The sequence below is a fragment of the Strigops habroptila genome, chromosome 8 (assembly GCF_004027225.2).
Source record: "Strigops habroptila isolate Jane chromosome 8, bStrHab1.2.pri, whole genome shotgun sequence".
NCBI lineage: Eukaryota > Metazoa > Chordata > Aves > Psittaciformes > Psittacidae > Strigops > Strigops habroptila.
Window position 1 is genome coordinate 22049645 of NC_044284.2, and position 21187 is coordinate 22070831.

The 21187-nt window shown below is 37.2% G+C and overlaps 1 protein-coding gene across 1 annotated transcript in view; it reads right to left on the minus strand.

Moving 5' to 3' along the window:
• Positions 1–2200: 2200 nt before the first annotated feature.
• The window catches only part of PLOD2 (procollagen-lysine,2-oxoglutarate 5-dioxygenase 2), a 59566-nt gene continuing 40579 nt past the window's right edge, over positions 2201–21187 (minus strand). Inside the window, 9 exon segments of the mRNA XM_030494975.1 lie at positions 2201–4834; positions 5841–5966; positions 6206–6352; positions 8372–8476; positions 9498–9563; positions 9957–10070; positions 12682–12823; positions 13990–14115; positions 15457–15561. Of these exon segments, the coding sequence (XP_030350835.1) occupies positions 4679–4834; positions 5841–5966; positions 6206–6352; positions 8372–8476; positions 9498–9563; positions 9957–10070; positions 12682–12823; positions 13990–14115; positions 15457–15561 (1087 nt within the window). The 3' untranslated portion in view covers positions 2201–4678.

Below are 21187 nucleotides of genomic sequence, written 5' to 3' on the forward strand. Positions count from 1 at the left end.
TTGCCTTACTCTATGAAATATCTGAAGACGAATATGCTTTTATCAGATCGCTGACCTTGTATTTGATTCATGTGCAAAATAATCCCGAGGGGCATTGCTTTAAACACTACCAAAACAGCTTTTCTGAAGTGAAGCTTTAACAGCTCAGTGTCCACGTGGAAACCAGAGATGAGTGGTGTCCCTCAGGGGCCAGTGTTGGGACCAATCCTGTTCAACATCTTTGTAGGCGACATGGACAATGGGATGCGGTGTTGAAGTGCAAGGTCTTACACCTGGGTCAGAGCAATCCCAGGCACAGCTACAGGTTGGGCAGAGAAGAGATTCAGAACAGCCCTGAGGAGAAGGACTTGGGGGTGTTGATCGACAAGAAACTAACATGAGCCAGCAGCATGCACTCACAGCCCAGAAAGCCAACCGCATCCTGGGCTGAATCAAAAGAAGCGTGACCAGCAGGTCGAAGGAGGTTATCCTGGCCCTCTACTCTGCCCTCGTGAGACCTCACTTGGAGTATTGTGTACAGTTCTGGTGTCCTCAGCATAAGAAGGACATGGAGGTGTTGGAGCAAGTCCAGAGGAGGGCCACGATGATGATAAGGGGGCTGGAGCACCTCCCGTATGAAGACCGGCTGAGAAAGTTGGGGTTGTTCACCCTGAGGAATAGAAGGCTGCATGGAGACCTCATAGCAGCCTTCCAGTATTTGAAGGGGGCCTACAAGGATGCCAGAGAGGGACTCTTCATTAGGGACTGTAGCAATAGGACAAGGGGTAAAGGGTTCAAATTTAAACAGGGGAAGTTCAGGTTAGATATAAGGAAGAAGTTCTTTACTGTGAGGGTGGTGAGGCACTGGAACAACTTGCCTAAAGAAGTGGTAAATGCTTCATCCCTGGCAGTGTTCGAGGCCAGGTTGGACAGAGCCTTGGGTGACATGGTCTATTGTGAGGTGTCCCTGCCCATGGCACGGGGGTTGGAACCAGATGATCTTAAGGTTTTTTGCAACCCTAACCATTCCACGGTGCTATGATTCTTGGCTCAATCCAGCTCCCAAACTCTCCTGAGCTTTGACCAAGCCCCTCCTCATTTCATCCTCCCCCTCCAGCCATGAAATGCATAAAAAGACAGCCATCATCCTGTAAACGGCATGTATTTCTACAGATCTTAAAAGCTATGCCAAATGGGAAGATAATTACAGAAAGAAAAAAAAATACAACTAGCAAATATAATATTTCACTGAAGATAGAAGCATCTCTTTCCAGTTGTGTTTAAAGATCCAGTTGTACACATGAACAAGGTTCTTCAGTACTGTTGAGCGAGACTGTCTGCTTCATTAGATACAGAATAACTTTTTATATTCAGATAAAGAAAGTATTTGGGAAGCCATGTTGGAAAGTCATTTGTAGTGACACGTCCACCATATGGGTACAACAAAATCCTGCACCACCAGTTCTCATTTCAGTTTTAGTGTTGGCTGGAAACTAACTTTCTGTCAGAGGCCATCTTTCTTGGCACCAGCTAGAGGGAAGAAACAGAACAACTGTGACTTCCTGCAAGTCATAAATTAACTCCTTATTCCTGCAACCCTGCCCTTAACTCTACTAGTGCAAATCTCAGCTCTTAGAACTGCCAATATCAATTCTACAAATGCATTTTATAAGGGCTCTGCCCTCTAATGCGTGCTCTGCTATGGAATAAAAAAATTCCATAATTAAACAAAAATAGTCAAGTAATTTGACTGACACCTCAGTCACAGAGGGCTGCTGAGACAGGAACCGTCTTCCCTTTCACTCACAAAAAGAGCAGCACAGTCTACTCTGCCATGCAAGAAAGTGAGGATTCAAGGAAGTGAAGATTCAAAAAATACTTACTTCTTTCGGAACTGAATCCGCTGAAGATCACATCAGAAACAAATCAAAGGAAACGGAAATGCATATATTCTTTAAAATGCTCATTGCAGTAGCTGAAAAGAAAAATCTGAACAAATCCTTTTAAGCAGAATAACAAAAGTATAACTAATACTTGCACATGGGAGGAAGGAATTACAAGGGTCCTTTCCATCTCTTTAAATGTCTTGGTCTCCTTATTGCTTACATGCTGCAAAAGAGAATCTGTTGTGGAGGTCCTGTGTTCAGTTAACATTTATCTAATGAATACAGTAGATGTGGGGGGAAATCCATTACAAAAGAAAAAGGAATAATCAAACAGATTTCATTATTATTGCCTCACTGAAAATAAATCTTCTTTTCAGGCTTGGCATAGTTTTATTCGAAATGAAGTGACAAATACATATTGGAATTATTTGTTGCACACTGATGTTAAAGATTAAACGTGTAAAATACTACCAAATGCCCTGAACATTGTTTAGTAGTAGAGCTGGAATGGTTCATGGATAAGAAATAAAACCGAGCTATACTCAGCCTCCTTTTGGTAAAAACTATTTAGAAATATTTTGCGCATATACTGCTCTCCCACTTCTTACCCACACCACAGTCTCTTCAAGTACTTAACAGTGAATAATAAAGCTAGATGAAAGTAGAAAAAAATCAAATACTCTAAAAAATATCTCATCTGTTGTAAAGCACCTTTATAGCCTTGTACTCCCGAGATTTCTCTATATGCTGCTAGAATTAAGGCTGCTGCTTTCTTCCTGATGCAGATATCTTCATCAGGAAGGTATGAGGAACAGGGGGAGCGGGGGAAACAATCTGCAAAAGAACTTCCCATGTGCTACAGGATTGTATTTTTGTGGGTTTTTTTCCAAGAAAGCTCCTCATAAGAGTAAACTGTAACTGAAATATTATTCTGTTCTGAGTTAGCCTAAGAAATCACAGGCAAATGCTCAGAAAAAGGAGATTAACAAAGATCACTTTCATTCTGAAGGCTTGAAGATTTTCTTATCTGTAAATTTTGCCTAAGCACAGGCAGTATAGAGACATTCACTAAGACAGAGATGTTCTATGTGTGCAAAGACAAGGGATATCAACCTCCAAATATTAGCCTCAAACAGAGGAAAGCTGACAGTGTAAAAAGAAATTAAAAAGCAACTTCCTGTGAAAAGCCATTCCTTTTCAAGCCAGCCCATTTTAGTACATTATTGAAGTTACCACATTTTGATGCATTTACTTCAGCATAATTTCAAGTATGATTACAACCCATTCCTCAAAACAGCAGAACAGGGATATATGCAGACACTTATCTGTGGTAAAAGAATAATCTTTGAACTCTGCTCCCAATCCTTTTAGCTCCAAATAAAGCTTCTTTTTAGGGAATGTGATACGAAGCTTCTTCAACTATCAGCAGGTAAGAAGTAAACTACTGTTCTGATCAGCAAAAAGCCTCTATGTAAAAAAGCAAGGTTGGTACAGAAAACAAGCAGCATCCATCCTGCTGGAGTCGTTTTGAAAGTGTAATGCAAGGTTTGGTATGCAGGCACAAACTCACGTCAGAAAAAATTCAAGTAACACAGCAAATAAACCAAAACCTGACACTTAGAGAAACCTCCAATTTAAAATGCATCAACACTGCCTTAAAAAAATATTCATCAGTAAATATTATTTCTGTAAGAATGGCAACATGCAAAGAAACTACCTAATACAGCAAAATAATAAATACCTAATAAAGCAAAAGTTGTTATATTAATTTAAAATTACCCTTTATTTTTCACAAGTTTTTTCAACACACTGTGCCTTTTGGCACAGTAGACTTTGAGATAGTTAGCTTCAAGTTTCTTTAAATTACAAACAGTAGATACAGTAGGAATATTTTTAAACCAATTTCTTTAAAATAGACTGCAAGACCCTTAGCTTTAAAAGAGAGAGACTGCAACCATTTCATTTTCCTGATAGAAAATTCAAGTAATTTTAAGTAAGAATAGAAAATTATCTTTATAAAACATCCTATTATTAAAATTTAAGCAACGTTCTCAAAATAAACATCAAATTTCAGTATCACTTGGGTGCAACTACACCTTTAGAAAAATAACTCATTTTAAATGAAGGTCACTTGGTGAAGATAAGTAAATTTTCAACATGATGAGTTCTCAAACCAAAAGATAAACCATTTTTTCTTAGCTAGATTATTTAATTCTTGCTCCATCTACACAATTTATTTTTTCATATAAAGGTATTAATTTTAGTATTGATAATTAAGAAAATGGGCTACTGACATTTTCCCTTCAATATATACCAACATATGACATTACTGCTTATCCCCAACAACTGCATACAAGATTCACTTGATTTTGATTTTATGCCGTGGTTTTTAATTGGTTGGTACCAAACATATACACCACAAAAACTTTAGCTGTATTTACTGAATGAAAACCACAATAATTTTTTTTTCAGATAATTTTGTATCTACAGTTGATTGGGTTTTTTCAACAAAGAAATGGATTCATCATAAAATGTTTTTTCCGTTTTCCCTCCTTACCTACTCTTTAAGACAGCAGAATGGAAAACCAAGCAGGACAAGTTTACTTTGTGACTCAAGGCTCAGAGTAGATATTGAGAAATCTTCAAAAAAATTTTGCAACATTTTCTTTTTTTCATTCTTTTAGCCCAAAGTAACTTTGTTGTCTAGGAACAGAAACAGTTTCTTTTATCACCATCTTCCAGAAGAAATTTATAAATAAATGTTTATGTAAAGAATCAAACACTGCCATTGAAAAGAGAAAAAAAAAATAAAATTAAGGATCAATAAATGATACTGCAATGTATCTTGTGCCATTCAAGATAGGAAGTCCTTCATGTAAATGAGTAAGTCTTCCTGGATGCATGAAACTCCATCCTTTCCTGGGAGACTCAATGGAGCAGTTGTACCTAAGAAATTTACATCCACCTCCCTGTAGTAAAAACAGAAACAGAACCCCAAACATTTACCTTGTGTTTTAATAAAGTTCCTTTTTATTTATCCACAACTTGAAACATTTTGCTATTATTAATAGGCTGCTAACAATAATAAGCTACATAACAGACATGCACTTAAAAATCAAAGATTTCCCTCGCTTTGTTTTAGCATTCTCTTATGCAAGCAGCAACTCTGGCAAACAGATCTTCAATAACTTTACTGTAGATGATACCAGAAAGAATCAAATCATGTTCGCAGGCCTTGTTCCAGCACTGCAATCCTATTCTTGAGAACATTTAAACAAATCTTAAATAAATTAATCTGGCTGCTGCTTTCAAACCGTGTTTTCTAAAGTAATGTTTGATAAACACACTTGTGGGCATTAAGTAGGATTGTGAATAATACAGGTTTATAAACAAAACAGGTTAAGTTTCTCTGCTAGTCAAAGCTGAATATTAATGCCACTGCCCTGCCTATCTCCATCCTCTGAGGACTGTTTACTTGAATTAGAGTAGAAAATAATTTATATCTCAAGAAAAAAATCCTCAAACAAACCAAAAACCAGGAACAACAGATGAAAAATTTTGATTATGTGGCTGATCTTAAAAAAGATCATTAAAAAAGTTGTAAAGAAAAGCTACTTGAGCCAATTTGGACTAAAGGGTTTTGAAAAATTGGTTTTCATTGTACAGAAATGAAGCATGTCAGAAATGTTAAAAATGAAATGGCTAACATCTCCAAAGTTTTTCTTTAAACTCCTTCTCCTTCTCCATCTGAAATCATTTTGACCAATTCAGCCTGACTGCATCAACAGTTCTGGATCCTGCAATTGAGCAAATTTAGTACTTGTCAAAAAACACCCAGGAATATTATATCTCAATTTGTGATACACATCTTTTCCTTTTCAACTTGGTCTTTAAGTATATCCATTTGGGCTCTAGTTTGGAAATTATATTAAACACTCAAAGGACATTTTTTAAGTCAGTAAGTTGTCAACTTACTTGGAAGTCCTCTCCTATTTTGTTGAGAGCGATGTTGATTGTGAATGTAGATGAGTCATGATGAGGTCTGAGTGACCGCTGTCTGTCAGGGCTATATTTTACAACAAAATTCAGTAAAGCAAACCCCTGAAACAAAACAGAGTCAGACTTCAAGCTGTGAACTTCCACATCACACACAGGGTTCTTGGGTTTGTTTCGTGGGTTTTTTTTGTTTAAAACTGAGTTATAACACAACAACATTCATCTGTAACTACTGCTTCATCATGTATGAACTCCCCAACCAAACCAAATAGTGTATATTCAGTAATATACTTAGAATCAGTCATGTCATGCAGTAATTGCCTGTATAAGTTTTAAACCCATACCTTGGTATAATAGCCAGCAAACACTTTTAGGGTTACGGGTGCAATGAACTCTCTTATGAAATGCAGCCATTCATTATCCAGTCCAATTTGCTTCATATGAATATCATCAGTTGGGACATTTTCATAACCTCCAGAAATACGGCTGTCCTAATGAAAACACCATAAATAACCTTGAAATATGGAAATGGAATGCTTCTGGCATTTTGACAAAATTTATTTGAAATTTGCAGAATCACAAAACTGCAACAAAGCAATGCTTTAGTTGGCATATGTGAGCTTACTATACAGTAATTTCGCAGCTAACGGCTGTGGAAAAAAAATGCTGAGCTATCAATGAACAAAAATTTGAAGTTTTTTTTAAAAGGCGAGTCAATATTTGGACATGTTGCCTGTAAATAAGGGCTTTCTGGGGTAATGATTTTATTTATTGAGATGTAGATGTCTTGGTATCTGATATCAGACATCAAGACAGTACAGGCCTCAACCTGACAATGTAATAAATAATTTGAAGATAAAAGTATGTTAAAATGCTTTCTGAAGGCTCCTCTTTGCAGTAAAATAATGAATGTAATTTATCTCATTTCCAAGGTACCACATTTGTGAATATGACAAACATTCCCCCAATTTCAGCCATAGTTAATGAGTAGCTTGAACTTTCTGCAAACACAAACACAATAACTCGTAACATTTGTGAGTAACTGCCCAGGGGGACAACTGTGACAAATTAGTACTTAAGAGGTAAACAAGTAAAACTTCTCTGGACATCTATCCAAGATCAGCCTTGGATAACTGTCATATAACTACCACAGCAACTGCACAGTGAGTGTCTGAATTTGCTAGTTCAAGGTCTGTATTGGGTTTGCATGCCAAGGTTTTGGTAGCGGAGGAGGACTACAGCAGTGGCTTCTGTGTGCTAGAAGCTTCCGCTATGTCCAACAAAGACAATGCCAACTGGCTTCAGGACGGACCTGCCATTAGCCAAGACCAAGACCATCAGGTACAGTGGCAGCACCTCAGGTTATTTTAGGGAGTAACAGGACAGTGAAACAGCAATTGTAGCTGGGGAAAGAAGAATGTGAAAGAAACAGCTCTGCGGACACCAACGTCAGTGAAGGAGGGGAGGAGGTGATCCAGGAGCTGGGAAGATCAGATCTTCCCCTGCAGCCCATGGTGAGGCAGGCTGTCCCCCTGCAGCCCACGGGGGTCCATGGTGGAGCAGATATACACCTGCAGCTCATGGAGGACCCCACACTGGAGCAGAGAGATGCCCAAAGGAGCCTATGACCCCATGGGAAAGCCTGCGCTGGAGCAGGCTCCCAGCAGGACCTCTGGCCCTGTGGAGAGAAGAGCCCATGCTGGAGCAGGTTTGCTGCTGACTTGTGACCCCCACAGAGGACCCATGGTGGAGCAGTCTGTTCCTGAAGGATGCACCCCATGGAAGGGACCCATGCTGGAGCAGTTCATGAAGAACTGCAGCCTGTGGGAAGGACTCAAGTTACAGAAGTTCATGGAGGACTGTCTGTGGAGGAAGGGACCCCACACTGGAGCAGGGGAAGGGTGTGAGGAGTCCTCCCCAGAGGAGGAAGCAGCAGCAGAGATGATGATGAACTGACCACAACCCCCATTCCCTGTCCCCCCGTGCCACTGGCACAGAGGAGGTAGAGAACTCAGGAGTAAAGTTAAGTCTGGGAAGAAGGGAGGGGTGGAGGAAAGGTGTTTTTAAGATTTGGTTTCATTTCTCATTATCCTACTCTGATTACATTGGTAAGAAATTAAACTGATTCCCCCAAGTCAAGTCTGTTTTGCTTGTGACAGAATCTGGCGAATGATCTCTCCCTGTCCCTATCTTAACCCATGAGACTTTTGCTGTATTTTCTCTCCCCTGTCCAGCTGAGGAGGGGAGTGACAGCGCAGCTTCGTGGGGCACCTGATGTCCAGCCAGGGTCAACCCACCACATGGTTCATTGAGGAATGTCTCTAAATCTACTGAACAAGCAGCTAGATGGTAAACTAAAGTACGCACTGTACACCATGAAGGAGATGTCTCGGGTCATTGACAATTCTTGGAATGCTTGTTTATTGCAGTACACTGTGAACTGTAAAGTAAACTTATTATCATAAAGGTACTTGCTAATTAGGGTCATGTTTATACAGGCTGCCACTTACTTGGTGTTTTCCACCAGACCACTGTCCAAAATGTTCCATTTCTTCTACCAATTCATCACAGGCAGTGTCAGAAAATATGGGAAACCAAAACACATCTGGACATGGCTACAAAAGAAATTTTTTTTTTTTTTTCAATTACATTCATATTTTCAGGGGAGTTAAACTTTTATTTTTAGCTGCTAAAAAAAGACATCTTCACTTTTCTTGTTCCCTAAAGAATACCAGCTGTTCTCATTCAAACCATAATTGAGATATTTAAATAATTAAATTTTGTCTTGATCCACAAGCACATTCTCATAGAATGAAACAAAAACTACCTTGCAAGCTATGACCCAGTATTAACAGCTGTATCAGTGTACCCACATATTCTGTACCTTGGCTGCTCTAAATAACAACCCTGATCTACATTTACAAGCTATTAAGAAAAAGTTAAAACTTAACATTGCTTTAAACCCAAAACCAATTTATCACAGCTTTTTAAGAAAGTAAAATTCATTAAATCACCTAATTGACACAGAACTGATCATCCAGCATCGGTACAACAATTACCATCTTAGAAGTGCTCTGTCCAGATCAGTTGCATGAAAACAAGAAACCAGCAGCCAGGAGAGCTAAAAAAAAAAAACAAAAAAAAAAACCCCACCAAAAAAAAAAAAAAAAAAAAAACCACCAAACCAAAACCCAAAAAACAAACACCAAAAAAAAATGCCAGCAAAAGGCTTTGCCTTATATTCATGGTTGAAAGACCTTAGAAATCTATAGGCAAAGGCAAACCCCAAGGAAAGAGCCTAGATGAACTTGCCTTTACCGGACACCAGTAAAACCAGTGATGTGCTACAGAAGTTTTATTAGGCCTTCTGCTAGTGGTACTAACTAGTTCAAATAAATAAGCTAAGCATATCTGTATTTTGGAGCAGGCAATTACTTGGGCAACTACATTATTCCATGCAATCTACCAATTATTTTTTGGACTAGTCTCATCTAGTTTTCAAAATGGCAAAAATTACATTCCAATCCAAAAAGCTGTTCAGCCACAGACCAAAGAGAATCTACATGGAAATAGTTACTGTATGCCAATTTACTATCAGTCAGGCCCACAAATTTTAAGAAAACTATTTATACCCACCTGTTCTACTATATTATCAGTGAATATCTTTGAGTAGTTAGGATTTATATAGGTTTCCTTCCAGTCCTAAAACACATGATTTTAAAACATTAAAAGCAGAATAGATGAACTCATAAATGACAAAAACAAATTTGTTCATTTGCTCTATTAAAAGCATTCAAAACAATTAAACCATTTCTTACAGCCACAAATTAACTGGCTCTCATGATGTCAAAAATCACGAAATTACATCAGAGCCGTATCTCCAACTCCTTACACTTGTCAGTTGGCTTGTTCATATGATATATTGTCATTTGCTTAAATGGGTGGCAGAGAACACCTTTTAGTACACAACCAATATTCAATGCATAAAAAACAAACATTCTTCATGTAGTCTTTAAATCCCAAGTCCTTTATAGTACGTAAACTTTACAATTTTTTCAAACAAAATAACTGTTTCATCAATAATAAGATGCATACCACAGGATTTTCAAATATCTGCCAAAGGTCGTTGTTGTAGTGGGAAGTATTGTAATTGGCTGTAGAAATCAGTCTTCCAAATTCATGTCTGTTGGTAATGTACATGAAAACACCCTATACCAAGTAGAGAAAATGTCATTAGCAAAACTATCTATCTTGGCACAAATGATACTTTAAAAAGTTGGCTTATGATTGCACTTTCATGAACTCTATCACATACTTGTACATGCACATTATACACATACTGTTCATCTAGCATCTTTAATTTTCAAATGGTTAATTACAATCACCATCTAGTGCTCATAATTTCTTATTTACAAGAGCTTGAATTTATTTTGTAAGCACATTAACCCAAAACATATATTGTTCATACCATAAACTTATATACAGTTATAAAAAGGAAAAAAAAGAGAAGTGATGAGTTGATTTGTTTTCCAGAAAACCTATGCGGACACACTGGAGGCACCTGTTCTCAAACTGAAAATACTCATATAAGAAAAACAACATCTAGGGTTTAGTTTCTGATCAAAAACTGAAAGGATAAGCTAACAATAAAAGGGCTAATGGAAGTCAAAACAAGAAATTTATTTCAAAGTGTTTACTACATGATCCTTCTGGTGAACTGGCCTGAAATAAAAAGATAATTGGCAAATACAGCATATAAAAATATTCAGATCGGAGTACAAAACAGCTGAGCACTTCCAAGTATGATCACCTAAGAAAACATTGCAAAATATGTGCAAGATATCAAACATGGTAAGATACAGCTTTATTATCAAGCTATTAAGAGAAGGTATTAAGAAAACTCTCTTGATTAGAAATAGTAGCAGGAAATAGTCTTTTTTAAAAGAAACTTAGGTTTGGTGGGTCTTTTTTTTTTTTAGTTTACTGTTTTTCAGACTAAAACTTCACTTCTGAAGCGTTTGTGACTTTTGGATTTGCAGCAGATGAAGACATTACCATTTGGATACTTTGGTATTCCTGTCTATGTTTTCGTCCGAAAAAGAGTTAAACTGTTAGAAAGATAATGATTATGTTAAACACATGCCCAGTTTTGGGCACTTAAAAATCATAAAATAGCTGCAACAGCAGGGAAATTAAGGAGGGTCTGGGTAAAGAAAAACAGCTTAAAGTGACAGTGTGGCCACTGGACTGTAAAGGACAGACAGGGCCTGGCAAAACTGCTAGTGATTTGAGCTTTAGTCCTTCCTAGGACTGCTGAATCAATCTTAGCTACGGAAGCATAGCTTCGGCACACCTTGAGCTTAGGAGCACTGAGAAACCTCCCTGACAAGCCTGTCTAAGATGCTTTGAGCTGGTCATGAAGAACCTGTCCCTGGCAAAAACTTGAACCTTAGAAGACTGAAGAGAAAGCTAGAGCAGTATTTCATTAGAGTAAGTGGACAGACAAGAAGTATCTTCCTGTGGTAGGATAATACTGCACATAATAACAACTAACGAATAAAAAAAATAAAGCAACACCTTTGGGGGTCTGAGCATATGGAATGTTTCCGAAGAAGGGGAGTCTTTTTCCCTTTGTAAAGTCTAAAATGAAGGAGAATCATCACATCAGTTTTTCCGTTACATAATCTCTTTCTCTTTTTCTGACTACTATTAGGTTTCCACAGTTACATTAGAGAAATAGCAGCCTTTGATCTAAAGCTGATATGCCTTTACAGACAACATGCATCTCCAAGCAAAGCTCATAATACACATGTCAAAGCTGTTTCCACCAGCCCCTTCTTATCTGCTGCAATACAAAAACAAGCACGTACCAGACCATCTTGCAGCACAGACTGAGAAAGAGGAAAAGAGAAAGCACTTTTCTGATGAGCCAGTCAGATTAGTTTAATGAGCGCATGGGAAGCACAGATTTGCAATAACTGATGCTGAGAAGGTTTGAATACAACAGAATTGGATGGGGATGTTCTGAAGAATCAGTACAAACAAATGAGATCATGCCTTGTTATGAGGGAATAAAAAAAAAAAAAAAAAAAAAAAAATCAATACTTGCCAACTTTTCTTGTTCAACTCAGCAAAATTATTTTTCAATGCTACAGTGTCTGGAAATAGGTCTGGTTTAGGTCTTATTTGTTTCTGTGCTGAAACTAGTGTAAATATCAGTAGAATATGAATATGTAAATCCACATATTTCATAGTACAAGTAAGTTTTCTCTCATTACTTACAGCTTAATGCAAGTAACGAATTTCCAATACAGTTTTCATCTATTTGGGAAAACTAACGAGCAATTCATGCTCCCTAAGAAGATTCTTAACATTTCTTAAATCACTTAAGGCTTTTAATATCAACACTGCCCATCATTAGTTTAAATATGTATCTACTTAAATGTAAAACTGCAAAACATTCCAACTTAAGTCTGCTAGAAGTTTCACACTGTATAAAAACATGCATAACAGAGATGCTCTAAATGCACTGATAAGTTTGAAGTCATCTGTTGAGGTTGTGCCAATGAGGAAAATATTTTAACTTCAATAGGAATTTCCAGTGAATTTAACTAAAAACCATTATGCGGCCAGTGCACTGGCCTTGTAAAAACCTCTGTTCTCAACAATTTAAAAGAAACACACCCAGAGTGTTCTGTGTCACAAAAATTGGCCAGTACTTTGAACTAGAAGTAAATATGTAACATCCAAGATCAATCAAGTGAAGCAGCCAAGAGTAGCGGGACACAAAGAAGTCTGAGTGTATTTATAAGCACCTTACCATTTCCCTGGCATTCCTGCAGAGAGCCATATCAGGATCCAATTTATCACGCATAAAGTAGTTCTTTTCTTTCATCTCCAATCTGAGAGTTTGTCCCTTAATTAAGTATATATTAGCCATATAAGGAATATTCCACACTCCTCTTGAAAAAAAAAAAAAAAAAAAAAAAAGGGCAAATAGTTTAAAGCCATGAAAACCAATTTATGGCCTATTTCTCAAATCAGCATCTCTGTATTTGCTAAGACTAAGCAAGTTTCAAGGAAATGAAGCTGCAAGGTTCCCTAGACATTTGAAAAACTACAGCTGGACATTGTGAACATCTCGAACATAGGCATAATTCAACTTTTATGAAGTACTGTTATAAAAAATAGAAAGATCAAATTCTCTAGAGAGTTTTAACTACAAATATACTTCATGTTTCCTAAGTTAAGGCAATTAGTCAAAAACCCTTTTATAATATTATTCTACACTACCAGATGGAGAAAGCAATTCTAAAACAGATTTTTAAATGAAGTTTAAAGACTTCACTAAGGCTTCACACAGCTGGTCTGACCTCCTCACACAAATACTCACAGACCACAGCAGGCCATGTACTTTTGAGAGTTGAGCCAATAACAACAAAAAAAGCATTGCTGTCATGATGCTCACTCTGCAGATTTCTTCCCAACCAGCGCCACGAGCACATCTTTCAGCGTAATTGAAAATGAACTAGTTCTATTCAAGCACTCAATCTGTTTCAGACCTTTTGCTCTTCCAGGGCAATGAAGAGGCATCACCATATGGAAAAGCCAAGCTTAGAACAACTTATATCACATTTGTTTAGGGGAAGGACAAACCCAAAAGGCTATGTGACAAACATATTTCTCAAGAGCATCTTGAATATACAGAGCAACAGAATATACAGGAAGAAACACAAAGAAATTCTAGCTGTTGATTAAGCATTTGCCCCAAAGAGATGAAGAAGTCATCTGATGAATGCAACAATCATGGCTTTGGCCTGAGGCTCCTGGGATATGGTGTTTTCGGTTTGCTATTTGTATTGTCACTTTCTGTATTATGCACTGCTAGAGTAACCAGACAATCAGACAGGTACTAGTAATGACTATGCCTGGCTTAAACACTGCTTTTTTATTCAAATTATGAATGGGAAAAAACAAATGGGAAAACATGTCTATGAAATAGAAAAAACTAAACAATATAACTAATCTAAGCTCTTCAGGAATACCATAGTGCATGAAAATTTAAGAATATGTTGCTAATAACTATACTAGGTGCCTTAACTCTAAAAATCAGCTTACAGTTACTTACACTCTGTTTCCTTGGACAATATCAACATAATCTTCTGATCGAGCATAATAGCCATCTGGGCTCAAAGCACCCCAGAAATTGGACCAAAGCTTCCCATGACGAGTTACAAGTGGAGCAATTATCTTTCTGTGAAGCAACATATTGAATAAGAAAATATGAACCGTTACACACAGACTAAAACATCAAAATATACCAGTTTTACTCAGTTTGGAGTACGGCGTAGTTAAAACACCAATGACTGTCAAATTTTGCAATAGCTCTTCTGAGCTTAAGCTGGAAGAAACAGCATCCAAGCACCCACTGCCTGGAGACAACACATGTAACAAAAGCAAAGATCCCTACAAATTTGAGGTGGCTTGATTTTTCAGTCAGCAACAAAATACTGCCCATAGCATAAAGACAAAATGCATCCCAAAGTCAGAGATGTTAAAAAAATAAAGGCAGAAAAAACAAGACGAACAAACAAAAAACCAAACCAAAACAAAAAACAATACAAACCACCCACTCTGCTTACCCAAAACTTTGTAAGAGTAAAAAGGGGAAATCTAAGTTGACCAGAATAAAAAGAATAAAATGGCACTTTGTTTCAGAGGATGACTACTGGTAGATATATTTTGCAAAGCTTCTGTTTCTTCCACCTAGTGTACCTGCCTTTTAGCCTTTTTCTGTAACAGTAAATATTACAAGGAATATAATGCAAATGATTGGCAGCCAGATCTTTACTTAAGTTTCAGCCCTTGTCACTAGTAGATTGAAACAGACATTGATAATTTATCTTCCTGTGATAGACCTGAGATGCCCAGATGCATTATGAACAGGCAAACACCACTTACCTACCTCAAATGAGAATTTGAAAATTGGCAGGAGTAAAGTGTACAGCACTCACAGCAGGCCCAGCCCACCAAAAGCTACTGATGATAAAGTCACAGCTTTGTACACCTAACTACATACCAATACAAGATGAGACTGGTCATTACACCTGATTCATCTCCAATACATTTCCACTATTTTATTGCATTTATGATTTAAAAAGAAAATAATAATACTGCAATACCAGAGTAGTAAACTCTAGGAGTTTTTGTTAGGTTTTGTTTTGAGGTGTTTTTATTGCTGTTTTTTGGGGTTGGTTTGGGTTTTGGATGGTTTTTTTTATCATTTTGTGGGTGACCAAATCATTAGTCAGTGAAACTATAATTCATTTCATAAAACCTGCTTATACCATACCATTCTTTTCAGAGGAACTCTGAAGCATTTGAAATTCACATCAGGAATTGCTGTTTGACAGGAACAAAATGCTTTGTTAATTGCTGGCCTCTGAGCCAGTTATGAACTATAGTAATCAAATACCACAGGTAAATAAAGAGGACCAAACTGCAAGAACAGACAGGATCTTACTTTCTCTGTATGGGCCCCAGAGAATCCTTTCAAGCTAGAGAAAATTCTGTAAAATCAAGAGATATACCACACCTGTTCTGTTCTATCAGTATTCTTAAAGTTTTTGGGTTTGTCAGCACAACATCTGCATCTATGCTGAAGTAATATTCACATGCTTTATCCTGGCGACAAAGGTCCCTAAAAAGACAAAAAGGAATGGTTAACTTGCACATGTCCAGAAAAAAATTCATAAACCACAAAGCAAAAACCTCAAAAAACCCAAATCACAACCAAGTGCTCTACTCATACATTGCATTAAAAGCCCTCTGCAGTGTAGTATGGTAAAAGAAAGGTGCCTTCAGATTATAGTAGTGTGATAAACTAAAAGATTATTTAAAAATATGGATCAGATGCCTTATTTATCTAAAAAAAAGAAAAAAAAAAGGAAAAAAAGAAGTAAGTGATCCCTAGTCTTTACGAACTTTAGTAAAAGCTACTATGCACTAAGTTTTGGTCCAAGTCATAGTCATTCAGTAATATATTCAATAATCTGAGAATCCTTTGAAAGCATTACTTCTTTCAATTCTGATTTTAACCCCTGTAATGAAGAATATTAAATACATAAAATTATAATACAATGTGTATAAATAATATATATACCCATATTAAATATGTGTTTATATTGTGTGTGTGTGTGTACAGATACAAAAAGACAAAAAAAGAAAAAAAAAAAAAAAAAATCAGGCTATTATTCTGACCGTACTCAGACTCATTTTTTTTTTCCTTATTTCTTGCTACACAGCATTGAAGACTGGATCACTAAACTGCAAAACCATGTTTGAAGCATAATTCTCTATGCGTTTACAGACACAAGTCACAATGTCAAACGCAAAGTATAAGTTTTGACCTTGCATTTTAAAGTCACTAACAAAAACATCTACAAAATCTTCACATTTCAGATATACAGAAAGAGTTGTAAAGTTTCTGTCAAAAGTAATAAAGCAAGCCTACTCTTAAGAAATTCATGCATTTTCTCTTTTAGGCTTTCAAAGTTGCCAAGTAGCTTTCCCAAGGAAATAAAAGTAATCCTGGGTATTCCCATGCTTTGAAGTATTACCTTCTTACAGTGTATGCTAACCTCACCAGACGTAGAAATACCAGATTATATTTGAAACTATTATGTGTATCCAGGTTGCAGCAAGGAACAAGTGGAAAGTGCTTTCTAGCAATACTCATATGTATAGTAACATACTTCCTAATCTAAATTGAATGGCTACAACCCTTCATCTACTTGCTTTACTCTCCACCTGCTAAGATCAACTATTGAAAAGAAAGCCATTTCGGTGGCTTTCCTAACAAAAATTCAGAAGATGACCAGGATTTTTTGTTGGAAATGTGAAGGTCAGCAAATCAGTTTAAAGTATTCTACAATCAGAGCAATGTTTAACCTTGCCTACAAATCACAAGCCCATCTAGAACACTGACCTCATCTGAAAATGGGAAGTGTGACTGCTCTTCATCAAACTTTCCACTGAGATATTCCAAGGGTCTAGTTGTTTATAGTAGTAAGACATATGGTCTAACCCATTTCTTTACCCTTTAAAGTCACTTACTTTTTTTTTTTTATTTTTTATTTTTTAGATATAGTTTGAATTTGCAATTAATGCACTTATCATTTCTATACCCCTCACAGTTTGAAAATACAATTCTAAATGTGGACTATGAGCCCAAAGAGAGAGCACTTACTCTACTTGACAGACCTCTGAAAGAAAGACCCAGATACAAGTCTGCAACACTCACTCAAAGACTGGCTGATACAGCCTGCCTTTTAGGGCTACATTTTGCATCTCTCCAGATGGCCACAACAGCATAAGGAAACTCTTACCAACAATCACTAAAAACAAACAAATGCAGCCACGAAACAGATAAAGCACTAATGTTTAGTTTTGCATCTTGGGCTTAAGTATTGTTACCGCAGTTACCACACCCGGAAGCTACTGAAACCAGATATAGGTGGGGAAGTTGTTTTTCTTCTACAACACTCAAAGCTCAAAATGTTCCTCCTCCATCTGAGGCTGAAACCTGAAAGTGCTGAAGTGTTCAGGAGAAGCAGCTCCAGAAAATCTAAGACTCCCAACAGCAATCACTTGACATCTGGGAGACACAGATTTAATCCCTGACCTTCCTTCAACCATAGCCAAGATACTTGCCTTACTCAAAGGACTGAAACCAAGAGCTCAGAGACAATGACTTAACATCCTCTTTCATAAAACACATAGGAGGTCCCAAATTCAGCTCAAAATTCAACAGTGAGGTCAGTGAACTCTAGAACTGATTCTGATCTACTATTCTTCCTGAAACCTCTGAAAGCTTTCAATGGAAAATTTCATTAAAATGTGTGCATTCCCACTAGTAATTGAGGTAACTATAATTTTTTAAAAAGTCCAGGAAAATTCCTAACTAGTTCTATTACTAAGAAAAAAAACAACACCCTCCACCTCTCCCCCCAAAACAAACAAACCAACCCTGAAGTACACAAGTACCGGGGGAAAAAAGATTATGGAAAACAAGCTTTTTATAAATAAAACCACAGAGAAGTGAATGAAATAAATTCCTGTATTTCCCCACCTTCTGTTATTGCCTGAATATATTTCATATTGTTATTTTACATTTTCTGTCATAACAAATTCTGTAACAGCTGGCTGAAATCTCATCTCCAAAAAGGCAAATCCACAAATTTTGTTTTCTTAAACAAAAAAGAACCAACAATAAGAATTCTAATATAGTCCTTGTAGTCAAGCTAGGGAGGGAGGGAACATTACGTGGAAATGCTATTTTAGGGTTTCAAGTGATGTACAAGCAGAAAAAACACTTAGACAACATGCAACTAAACTTTCCTTCTCTTTACCCTGATTTATTTTCATTCCTTTTCATTATGTTTCAGTCCACAGAAAGGAAAGCAGTGCACTCCTGTCTGCCAGTATTATTGAATTGTAAGCTAAAATGCTAAGTTGTAAATTAAAACCACTTTGTTAATGGTAAGCAAAGATGTTAGGTCGTAAATTGGGACTGCTCTGTTGAGAGCAAGATGGGCTGGTGCAGCCTTGGGCTATGTATAAAACAAGGGCAGCCTTTGAAGATAAGAAACGACCAAAGCGGATAGGGCCGGTTCTTCAAGACAGGAAAAAAATCAGAACATTCTGACCTAAAACACGGACACAGTTGTTATGTAATTCTTAAGAGTCTTTTGCACATGCACAAGCACACAGGTCAATCAGTGGATACAGTGAGGGAGACTATCCTTGACCACCAGAGACCTCTTGAGAGACACCACTCAGCAAGGAAACACATGCGTAATTAAAATGCAGATATTATAATTAGTTCCAGGAAATCTAGAGAATATGTAAAGCAGCTCCCAGAAAAGTTGTAAATATGCATAAGTTGTTGGATATATGGATGCTGCTTGTAGACTCCAGGTGCGCTCACCTTTGTGAAATTATTTGCATGTACAACCAGCACTGCAATAAGGAATGCCTGCTTTCTAAAGCTCCTTTCTAAAAATCAAGTCTTCGACAGTTTCTTTGACCATCTTTTGCAGTAACAGAATCATAACAAGTTTTTGCGGACTGCACAGTTTTGGGTCTTTTCCAATGCCTATCCAACTTTCACAAGTGCAGGAGAGAGTTTTCCATGTCAAGGTACAGCAGGAAAGTAAATGCTTCAATTGTGTGAATGAGAAAAGTAGACAGAGGCTTGCTGTATGGCTATGGGTCAAATTAAAAAAAAAATGTTATTTTCTCACATTTATATTGACATCAGAGAGTCTCATTTACTGAGAATTGTGATCAATCAATCATTGTGATTTCTCACCACTTTTTACTGAGCCAAAATGGAGAGGGACAGTGAGGAAAAAGGTAAGGAGAAAGAAAACTGACCCAACTGCATTACATACTCAGAAGTATTCTGCTGAAAACAAACCAGGCCTTCGATGCCTAAGGGTTGGGTGGCTGGGTTGTTTGGGTTTTTTTCCCTCTCTCTGCCTGTTTTGCTGCTTCAGATACATAAACTTTTTGTGTGAAATGTTCAAATGAGTAGTCCAAATTAATTCTACGTCTACTTCAAATTAACAGAGATACACTAAAATCAGCTAATTTGGAAAAAGAACGAAAGCAAGTGTTTGAGGCAGATGGAACAAACTATCAGTCAATAATGCAGACAAGAGGCAGGAGAAAATTAATCAGAAGACTGAATATATCAATCTTTGTAAATCAAACCATTAAACAGCTTTGAAGAATCACTCTTTACAAGTTGTTCCCATCATGGTATTACTGAGAAACAATTTAGGTTTTTACATTGGAAGCAAGCTGAAGGGTTGAAAGTAGGCCATTTTTTATATTAACTGCCTTTGCCATGAATATCCTGCACTTCTGTTCCCGAGAAGTTTGTGTGTTCACCAACGTAGCCAAGCACAACAGTAGTGCAAAGGAAGCCGCAGATGAACTCAACCTGCTTCAGTCAAATTCAAAGGAGCTGTCAAACTATATCCACATTGTTCACATGAAAGATCCTACTACTAACACTCATACTTTCTGGATGAATCAGTATTCTGGCAAGATCTCATTCCACATGCGTTGTACATAATGTATAGAGAAAACATGAGGTATCTCTTTAGGACAGAATCTTTACTAAAGATGCCTTTCAAAGCAGGAGCAGTACGGGTCAAATTATATCCAGACCATGGATAGCAAATCACAGCGTAGTGTATCCAGTGGAACACAACACAAGTGTGATTATCTCCTGCCTTACAAAATAGAATTTGAAATTATTTTGTGCAAATATACATTTAAATTACTAATTTTTATCCATAGATCAAAGACATATAATATGAAAACCTCTGTCACATTTTAACATCAGTAGGCTCTACCAAAAGATGACAGGTTTAAAGATCTTTGGGTGACATTTAGTAACAGTATAGAAATTAATTACACTAAAGATTACAACTTACGCTGTCTATATAACAAAGAGGAAAAGGCAACTCCAGAAATTCCACCTTAGTTACATGTAACATACACTACTACAAAAAGCTTGCAAACATGGTACATTTGCTCTAGAGACTATTGGAAACAAAGAAAGAATGATTTATAAACATGTGAATGGCTGCCTACACTAACATTGGACATCTGTAGTGTTTCCTAGAAAAGCTAAGGGAGAGGCTTGGACCTTCTGCCAAATATAAGTTTCCCAGTGGCTTCAGCACAACAAAACCCCATTCAAACAAACTTCCATGAACACCATGGGGAATCAGGACTAGACCTTCATTCTTTCAACTGATGCCATGAACAGCTTGTGCTATGCTCTTAACCTTGTAATATAAAAGGGCCTTCTGAAATTAATTTCTCCGCTCTGACACTCATGGTACATTTGGGAGAAAACAGAGTGGAAGAATTATATGAGAATGAAGCCTGCTCAAAAGCTACAAGCAAGTTCTTCACGGTCTGTAAAACTCCATAGTCTGACTGATGGATATACTGGAAGAGCCATGAGCAACTCTGGTAGTAGCCAGCCCTGTAGCCACTAAAGAGACCCTCCGGACAGGCAAGTCTGACACAGGATACTATTACATACTCCTATGTTCTGATTAGGCCTGGCAAGTGTGAGGTATAAAAGATAAAGATTTGGATTCTCTATTAAGAATGAAAGGAGAGAAGAAAAAAAAGGGGGGGGGAGCAAGACTAAAGACAAGATCAAGTCAGTTGTCTTTGCAAGTCCTTTCTTCCGCCACCCTCCCGAAAGCAGAAACTTCTGCTAGAGCACTTCCAACGGA